Source organism: Atta cephalotes (genome assembly GCF_000143395.1).
Source record: "Atta cephalotes unplaced genomic scaffold scaffold00025, whole genome shotgun sequence".
Lineage (NCBI taxonomy): Eukaryota > Metazoa > Arthropoda > Insecta > Hymenoptera > Formicidae > Atta > Atta cephalotes.
In genome coordinates, this window is record NW_012130089.1 from 2,139,305 (window position 1) to 2,149,789 (window position 10,485).

At 32.5% G+C, this 10,485-nt stretch overlaps 1 protein-coding gene across 1 annotated transcript in view; it reads left to right on the top strand.

Moving 5' to 3' along the window:
• The window catches only part of LOC105620293 (frequenin-1), a 49,943-nt gene that overhangs the window by 30,297 nt on the left and 9,161 nt on the right, over positions 1–10,485 (top strand). The window contains exons 2-3 of the mRNA XM_012201797.1: positions 9,271–9,295; positions 9,591–9,639. Of these exons, the coding sequence (XP_012057187.1) occupies positions 9,271–9,295; positions 9,591–9,639 (74 nt within the window). The remainder of the gene's footprint in view (positions 1–9,270; positions 9,296–9,590; positions 9,640–10,485) is intronic.

Genomic DNA, 10,485 nt, shown 5'->3' on the forward strand with positions numbered 1-10,485 from the left:
CTTTTCTTAAAACTTTAACTCAATAATATTGACAAAATAATATATATATATATATATATATATATATGTATATATATATATATAAGTATTTTTTAAATATTATTTAAACAATTAATGTTCGTATTAAGGCATTTAATTATCAATACAGACACATTCTTTGATATGATACCATGAGTGATCCTACAACAAAATGATTCTAGTGACTGACTGAGTTTTAATTCTTTTTGAAGATCAAAAAAGATCAAGATAGAAAAAATGATAGAAGAAAATATTTCTTTATTTAGTACGATCTACCATTTTGATTTACCATATTTTTTAAAATAATGCTTGCATTACATTTTTTTAATTTATTAGAATCATAACTTTTTTACAATCATAACTTTTTAAGTCGATTCCTCTCATTATTCTGTGCATAAAAAATGTTATCTATATTGCGCATTAAGAATTATCTAAATAAACGATGAAATTATAAATCGTTTCATGTAGATAATAATCTTATCATACAATAATAGTACATAAATGTGAAACACTTTTCTCTCAGTGTAAGATATCGCAATGTAAGATAATCAAAAGAATTACATAGAAAGATTGTCCCTTTTACCATCTTTTTCTCTCTCGATTTAAAAAAAGAATTAATTCAACTACTAGAATTACCCTGTAGTAGATTCCATCACATTATTATATACATATTTTATTTATTGTATATAGAAAAATTATAAAGCATACACAAATGATGAGACATCAGCAGAACAGCTGTTACTAAGCCTCCCAGAAAACGAAACAAATTACAAATTACAGAGAAAAAGTACAATTCCAAAAAGATAAGCTTCTTAATAAATAACTCGATAGTTTTAAGAAGATAGAGGCTAAGAATAATTTGAGCATAATTGTTGTTACTGAGCCTACTAGAAAATGAAACGAATTACAAATTACAGAAAAATGAATACAATTCTAGAAAGATAAGTTTCTTGTTTAGTAAATAACGATAGATATCGATAATTTTAAGAAAGTAGAGGATAAGAATGATTTGAGTATAATTGTATGATTAAAATAATAAACGCAGACTTATTACATAGTAAACGAAGACAATTAAAAAGATCAGAATTAATATAAAAAATACTGACAATTAAAATAAATGGACTTAAAGCCTTGAACTTAATAGCAGCAGAGCGAAACGAAGGAACCGAAAGGGAAGACCGGATGGAAGAGGGTAACATGTTATAAAATTTTGTGGCAGTATAGGAAAACGCAGCCTTAAATTTGGAAGTTCGATGTCTAAGGAAAGATAAGGAATTATGATATCGTCAGGAGTGTCATCAGAATGGAGGTCGGAGTTCAAATACAGGAGACTCGGAGATATCGAGGAACGAAGAAAACGAAAAACAAGACAGCATAAGTGAAGAATATAACGCTAATGCATCTTGAGCTAACCAGAGCGCAAAAAACAAAAGAAGATACAATTATATTTACATTAAAAGAATAACGAAGACATAAATTCTGAACACGCTGGACTCGAGTAAACAATTTTTGAGAAACAAAGCTGATATGTAGATTAAGTTGACATAGTCGAACAAGGAATTTAAAACAAGTTGGGATACTAGGAGTTTCTGAGATTGATAAGATGTGATAAGATGAAATGGATTATTCAGTCGGTCATTATTGCAATTTGAAATCGTAACATTATTTTCAAGGATAATTCATTTTAATTAACTGAGAAGTGAAACTTATTAATAATTCCGACAACTCAGTACGAAATGAGGTTAATGGTTTTTCGATTATGAGTCTCCGAAGCGTAAATTACATCTCCGCAACCAGTCTCGGGTTAACGAGACTTTAAGGAAGATCGGAGTCTTGCAATATAGGCTCTTAGAGCGATCGCCTTTTGCGTGCGACAGCCGTTCAACACTATTCAAAAGTTTTCCCATTTCCATGCCATCGCGCGCGTCTCGACGCTTAAGTTTTCGAGAGCTATTCTAATTAACGACCTAACAGTTCCCGAGGATTTCTTAATGCAGCCGAAAAGGATGCGCTTTTTGGACTTTTATGAACGATTATCGCAAGAAAGCACGTCATGCGGAGGCTAAAAAGTTGCACAATTATTCGTACTCTTCCACCAGCTGTTTGCCATTTTCGAGTAATACGGTCTCTCGTCGCTTAAAGTTATATCCGCGATGGTAACAGGCCGCTGCGAAATTCCGCAGCTCGGTGCGTCAAGCGGAAGTTTGAAACTTGATTGATCTCAACGACAATCGCTGCTTTTGGCACATTTTACGCGAAACGAACAATTCACTTCTGATAGTTTGAAACGAACAATTCACTTCTGATAGTTTTCTGAAATAAATAATCGCGGGAAATGATTTTCGCTGTTTGATCAGAATCTTTTTGTTCGACCGTAACCAGTTTTCCCTCTTTTTTTTAGAAAAGTTTTTATGTTTTTTTTTTCGCCGCTTCTGCTTGTAAAGAACAACCTGCGTGACCTGAAAAAAATACATGAAAACAATAGATTCGAAATCAAAAAAGAAAAGAAAATGTCTATAATAAATATATAAAGCTATCCGTTGAGATGAAATCACAGGTTCGTGAAAAATAAATCACTATCAGATCAGGTATTTCTTCTCGCAAATTTTCGTGTGATTTTTTCTTTTTGCTATTATCCGACCGACTGGCTAATAAAACTTGCACAAAGATCGACGAGCAGGTTTTCCTTCGAAGCCACGGGATGTATTTCATTCGAAAGGATCGAGTGAACCGATCGATCGAAACTCGGCAATGAATCGACGACGAGGATTTCTCGCCTCAGGAAAATAAGCAGAGATTACATTCTCTCTAGAATAAAGGTAGTATATATCGAGATGAGTTTTCGGAGCAACTATTTGAAAAGGCGCACTTTTACTTCTTGCTTTTGCTTTTTTTCTTCTTATCTACCGATACTACCACCAGTCTAAATGATTAAATGGAACCTGGAATTAAAAAAATTAAAGTATCTCAAGATAACGCTATTTTTATGAACGCTATTCTAACACAAGAACGCTATACACATAAATCGCAAGGAAAATGGCATAGTTCATAAAAGTGTCATATTTTTGAGAGCCCTATAAAAATTTTACTCGAATTATCATAAAATGTTAGTTATCCAATGTAATCTTTTTTACTTTTTGTATGTTAGTATAATTTGAAAAATGACGACTGATATAACTTATGCGTATTTTGTATTCAAAGTATATTTCGATAAATTTGAAGCATTTTTTAATAAATTACTGAATTAAAGAATTAATAATTTAATATCAAAGTTTATGATGCACGTACAAATAAAAATTATCAAAAAGGATTAGAAGACTTTGAATATAAAATACAGCAAAACCAGTTTTTTAGATTTTTTTCAAAACTCTATCCTTGAAAGTTTTTTATTTGAATATGTAATTTGGATATTATATTTTCTTTGGATGTATTTGATATAAGTAATTATATTATTCTAGAATTCAACTTTTTGCATTTCATCTATAAAATTCTAAAAAGTTTCTGTGTAAAGATAGTCGTAAACAATTAAAATGAAGTATGATGACTAAGCGATGATTGCCATAGATAGTTAGATCCAATTTCGAAAAAGCATTAACAACAATTCATTAGGCATCACAAATATATTTCTGCCTTTAAAGCCATATAAAAACAAAGGAATCGAATAACAAAACAACGCAAATATTAAATGTTTAATGATAAATATCGAAGATAAATAACGATAAATTCCGTCTTTTTTTTAAGATTTTAATTTAAGCTTTTTATTGCATAAAATTCTTTTTCTCTGAAATAAAAAAATCTGTTTTTCTTTATCTCTAGACGCATATTTTAGCTTTTAATATATTTTTAACAAAGATTTTAACAAAGTTTTACGAGGTCCACAATTTCAATCTGAACGGTACATTATGTACAGATCGGTTAGCCGCTTCCGGCAGGCAAAAAATTAAAATGCAAATAATGTACGTGTCTCGGGAGATTACACAATATCGCATATAAATGTACGCGTTCCTAAAATAAGAATGGTCGTGTTTAAGGCAGTCATTTTGATAAACGCCTCGTATCTAGCCGACAGTCAGTTCAGTGGCAGGCATTCCCCTGGTGAAACGAGCAAATTTGAATAACGGTGGAGCGTGAGAGCAGCCGAGCTCTGCAGCATTAATTCAAGTCTCGTGCATCGTACTTAAACACGCGATTAAACACAGCCTCGTGTCTCTCATTGCTGTGTACTAAGTGCAGCCGCACACATATCAGAGTTTATACATCTGTCTTATCCTATTTAAGAATTCATCGGACCTTGGCACAAGTTTTCCCGATATTTGATAAAACTGACGCGAAGCGCGATCATGCTTAGTGCCGCTCATGCATGTCTCTTTAAAGCGAATCACGAGCAGAAAATGTGACGTGTAAATACGGAATGCATTTGAAATACCTGACGCGAAGGAATATATCGCGTCAGTTTGTCGAGTACATATCGATTGATTCGACAGTTTCGACTTATCGCCAGCGACGAACGCAAACGACTAACGAGACAGGCGGCCAGGAAAAACGCCAACTTAAACTCAACCACTGGAAAATAAGCTGAGATTACGTTAGCATATGGTAACAGAAGTGATAACAGCAATATCACTGAATTTCTACGACGATCCTCTCCGACACGACAGTCCTCGACATTTCCACTTATGAACGTGTCGTTGAACCGCAGATTAGAAAAACTTGTGCTTGCGACGGAAAATGCACTTGAAAAGCTACCGAAGAGTTGTTATCGAAGATGGAGAGAGAAAGAAAGATTTGAGTGTTGCATGAACGAAGCATATCAAGAAGCATACGAGGAAACATATTTCGAGAAATGGCTGTAGAGCTTGCAAAAATCTATTCTCCATACAATTTCCTGGACAAGTGCGACCGATATATAACTTTTGATATTAGAAACTTTTGACATTACTAATATTTTTTACTTATTAAAAAAACTAAGCGAATAAATTAATAGGAAAATAAAGAATGTGATGTCCAGTATGAAACACATAATTACATTAATTTACAATAAGTTTACTTTTTTATACTTAAATTAAATATTAACTGTACTTAAAATTAAATACTAACTTTTATCAGCCTTTAGATCGTTATGATATTTAAAATTAAATGCTACTAACTTTTATCAGCCTTTAGATCGTTCACTCTACAGTCAATCATTAATGTATCACAATGTAACGCAACGGTATATAGCTAACAGTTATATGTTCGATGCTTTACACAGTGTCCCCTAAAAATTTGCATTCTCTATTACAATTGATTTTGGCGATATTTTACTGAAATGATTAAATGCATACGTAATGCAGCACAAGCAATTTCGTATTTAAGCGATAAATATTATGATGGGCTCGATATCGTTAATCCTCGCTTCCGAGCGCTTTTGTATAAATGAATGCAATAAAGCGGATCATATTATTCAGCGATTCTTTTTTCTCCGTTCGAGGGAAAACAATTCTCAGCAAGAGAGATATCGAGGGATTTAAGGAAAGTGCGAAAAAGGCGGAAAATGGAGAATGTGAACGGTAATTTATAACTAACTCGATAAGTTATAATGCCTGTAAGACCAGTAAATCGGTCGAAATATTAAGTACTGTAAGTAACTACAGTCAATTTTTTAAATATTCAATCTTTAAACAAGTTTAAACAACTTTATTCGATTCGAAATCTAATTCGATTAGAAAGAGAGAATTGTGTGTAAACATAAGGTTGCAAAAATATTCTTTAAATTTTTCAGACTAAAATCTCATTCAAATAGAGTGAAAATTCATTCCAATTGATAGTGAAAATATTGTCACTTGGAACGGAGTGTCGTTTTACTCTTTATAAGAGTAAATGTTTAATTTCAACCATAATGAATATTTCATTCGTTTAAGTAAAACATCAGTCAAAATGACTTCAATTTAAGATTAGAATGAGTTTTAATTTAAAAAATATTAAACTTAGTATAAACGTAGATTAGATAAACGTAGATTCTTTAGCATTTTATCTTGAAGAAAAAAAAATTGTCGACATTTCTATGCAATAGACAACAATCAGTGATTCGCTTGCCGAACTTCTTCTTGCTTAATGCATGCACTATTTTCAATTCACTCTTTTAATTATCAATGAAAATATTCATTCTACAACAAAGGAAGAATTCACTCCATTTGAATGAAAAGTTATTCTAATTTGAATGATTCGGTAATTACGCTATTTTTCAAGTAGAAATTTCACTCCAAGAAATTTCCAAGAGAGATAATTCATGCGTAAGATTTAGCCAATGTAATATTTTTGTACTCTGTGAAAATTGCTCGTTTAAACGAGCCACGAAATAGCCGCTGTATTATGCCACTGCACTGGTATGAGAGAATAATTGAACGAGTCGCGAGAAAACCGAGCTGGCACGGCGATTCGCGTGTCACTCCGAATATCGGGCACGAATCAATCGCGTGAAAAACGAGAGAATTTTCGTTCTTATCGAAGTCGCGTGACTCGTTACTGTGCTCCGTTTATATGGCAAATTTTCTCGATAAATGATGATTCCGATAAATGTCGGAAATCGTAAAGTGTTTGATCGTACTTGAGATAAACACGAGACTGATATCCCTGGAGATATATTGGTGGTTAACTAGTAAAAGAAACAAATGTGAGAAAGATAAGAAGGTGAAAACAGAGCAGCACATCATCTTTCAATATTCAATATAAGTATTATGCATTACGCGCAGACTAGATTAATAGTTCAAGTTTAAACGAACCTTTTTCGCGTCGCGTGAAATCCTGAGAAAGAGAGTCGACAACGACCGAATCGTTCCACGAAACCTCCCACGTGAATTGCATTTGCATAGTTATAGGAATATTTCGGTCGACCATCGGGCCACCGCCCCATCAACTCCGAGGAATAACGATCGGTTGGTACGCGTTCGCGAGCTCGCAATCGATCCTCGCGACAATCGCCGACAATCTGTCTCGCATAATTGCATCCCCCTGACAGTTTGTTCTAAAAACCTAAGACTTTACACACTCGGAAAATCTGTGTTAAATCTAGCATCTCACATTTCACGTGTCCTAAACGGTCCAAATTTTTGTGTTAATTTAATACAAGCTAAACGTATTAAGGAGTAACATAAATATCACGTAAAAAAATTAATACGAAAGATGTAACGTTGACATAAACTGTGGAAGCATATTTTTTCAATAAAATTATTAAATTAACATTAATATATTAAATTAACATATTTTATTCGTTTATCTTAGAATTTACGTTCTATAAAAATATATTATTTTTGTTATTTGTTTACATACTCATAAATTGTTATCTTGACACTAGAAATGTTGAATATCAATTTAACATAAAATATTTAAATAAAATATTAAATTAAATTTCTATAACAGCCGAGCGTTAATTTAACATCGTAATATAATGACATTATATTAAATTAACTTGGTCCTTCAGAAATCCAATTTAATACTGGCCAATTTAATAAAATAATTAGAAATTACTTATTTTAAATATTAAAAGCACTGAACAACGGTGTTTTTAACTGTGCTTTAATTGTGCTTTTATTCAAAATAAGTAATTAATCACTTCTTTCCAGTATTAAGCTTCCGTAAGAGATATGTTAAAAATTCAACGCAGTATTTTAACAAGGATTTGAGTAGACAGATTTTAACACAAACACAAAATGTTTTACCGTGTTTACCGTGTATTTTCACGCACACAAAAAAAATAATTTAGTTAAATACAAAGCTGAAAACAACTTTGTCGGACCATCAAAATAATTACGTGGGAATCTCAAGCATAATGTTGCACAAAGTTTTGACATTCTAACAACCAGCTTGAGCTTTCTATATATTATTTTGATAATCCAACAAAATTACATTCAAATCTGTGTCTAAATTTTTAGCTACTTCAGCAAACCCATTCTTTCCATGCAGATAAAAATATCCTGCGAAAACAATCTGTTCTGCGAAAACGCGGTGTCGAGAAACTTCTCGTACACTTCTCTTAGTCTCGAAGAATGGAAAAAAGTTGCAGAACTGTCGTGATCGAGATAATATCCTGATTAAAATAGAAGATCATGCGATATCCGGTACAGTTAGAGTTCTTCTCGTACGAGACAGGGAAGCTGCACTGTTTGCAAAAGCTAATGACATACTCGGGACGACGCAAGATTACCATATAAACCGCAAAACTCTTCATGTTCTCTCGTGTTCTATCGATCCCGAGGTCGCGTCTCTTATGCCCTTTACCCTTTGTTCCTTCCTTCCGCCATAACACATTCGGTTCAGCTGACGTAGAGAACCAAGTTGCTTTGCTCCACAGCACGTGTACTTTAGAGGGTAACCTACCATCTGGTCAATCAATTAAGATGCAATTCCAATAAGATATCTTGTTGAAAAATAAAATATCTCCGTTAGTTTGGAGTAAACTTTAGCGATATACAGAAATCTATTTCGCGAATCATTTTGCGCGATTTTAGCACATTAGACTAATATTTTTCGCCGCGTTTGCTCTCATCAGAAAACGCACTTTCACAAATATATTTTACTTGAGCTCAAAAATTTAAGAAAAATCGATAGAACTTTCTAATCTACCTTCTCTATTTTTCCTACTTTTCGATCACTAAATAAAAAAAAAACGCCGAGTCTGTTCGCTTAAATACAAAGAAAACTTTCGTTATTTCAGAAGCGCACATCCATCTTGAGGGACAAACGCCATTATTGATTGTTTTCGTATAAGTGATATTGGTTCCTCCTTCACGCAAATAAATTCAATCCACCAAACAAATCGCTCCTGCATTACGGTGATTTTTCCTTTTTTTTTAAATCAGTCACTTCTAGTCGGGATACATTTTTGTTTCATGTCCGTTGAAGTAAACGCAAAGGAGAACGTAACGTTCCACTCTTCGTCCGCTGACATAAAGAGAAACGATTGTGACCCGCCCGCTCTCGGCGCCGTATAAAAATTTGATCGCTTTCATGGAACAATCGGGTTTTTCAGTGACACGTACCTCCGTACTGAATTTACTGAGTAAATCCGTCGTGCAGTAAATCACACGGCAGTTGATACGAGCCTGGCGGGCACTGGAGAACAATAATTCTCCAGCTCGCTCTCTCAGCGACTCTTTTCGTTGTGCTTTTTCTTTTGGAGGCACTTTTCACGCGCGGAATAATTCAATCTTACTATATATATGTCGAACAAATAATTAATTACCTCTCAAATGTCTCTTCTTGTTTCTGTTTCAGTCACCGAGAAGGAAATTCGTCAATGGTAAGTCGACTCTAAGAAAAGCAATAGGCTATTATACTAACTTTCGCGAACTTGGACAGAATGATTAAAGATTCTGCTGACAATCAGAAGAAAATAATTTACGACAGAACTGATTTAATTCTCTGCTAAATTAAAATTAAAAAAATTTTTATAAAAGAGCAGACTTAAGAAAATAAAGTTTTCCGTAAGTAAAAAGTAGATTTAAAAAATTCTTTCGTAATTTCCAATTTTTATTATAACGTAAAATTTTTACTTTAAATAATTATTTATATAAGAATTGTTGTGTATTGTGTAGGCACAAAGGATTCCTGAAGGATTGCCCCGATGGATTACTAACAGAACAAGTATGCATTGTTGAACATATTTAAATTATATTAAATCTTTCCTTTCCTTTTATTTAGAAAAAACGTTTGGCCACTACAAAAAAATATTTGGTACTTGTGATAATTATATGTAAAAGTATTATGATTTGAAGAATTATTTTTAAATTATTACTATTATTCCATGTTAATAAGAAGGGTGACTATAAAATTATAATTATTATTAGAATAATAACAAATTCGATATTGAATGCACTGGTGTGTATTAAAGCGATTGTACATTGACTTAATCTGAGTATAAAAGTAAATATTTTGAATTATAAAATACATATTTTACCTAATAAAATGTATCGAGGCTTTCACGATTCATTTATTATAATTCATTCTATCTTTACAGTTTTATAATTTTTATTAATTTGTGTACGATAAGCTTAATACGCACCAGAGTATGCACTGAATGTTTCCAATAGAATTCGCTAATATTATAGCAATAATAATAAAAGTGGACAGGATGATAAAATTCTTAACCGTAATTATTTTATCATGCAGTTGCAGTCATAAGTACCAAACACTTTTCTCTCAGTGTAACATAAGTAAGACGTAAAACAAGAAATTAAATTAATATAAATAGCTAGAATGCAATATTCAGAACAAAAGTATATTAATCATATAATATTACATGGTAACAATAGCGGAGAAAAAGGTTAATCACCTACAATAATCAATAGTGAATAAAAAGCTGATGATATATATATATATATATATATATATATATATATATATATATATATATACGTACGTAGTATTACGTACGGTACTACGTAACGTACGTTACTACGTAACGTAACGTACGTACGTTACCGTACCCGT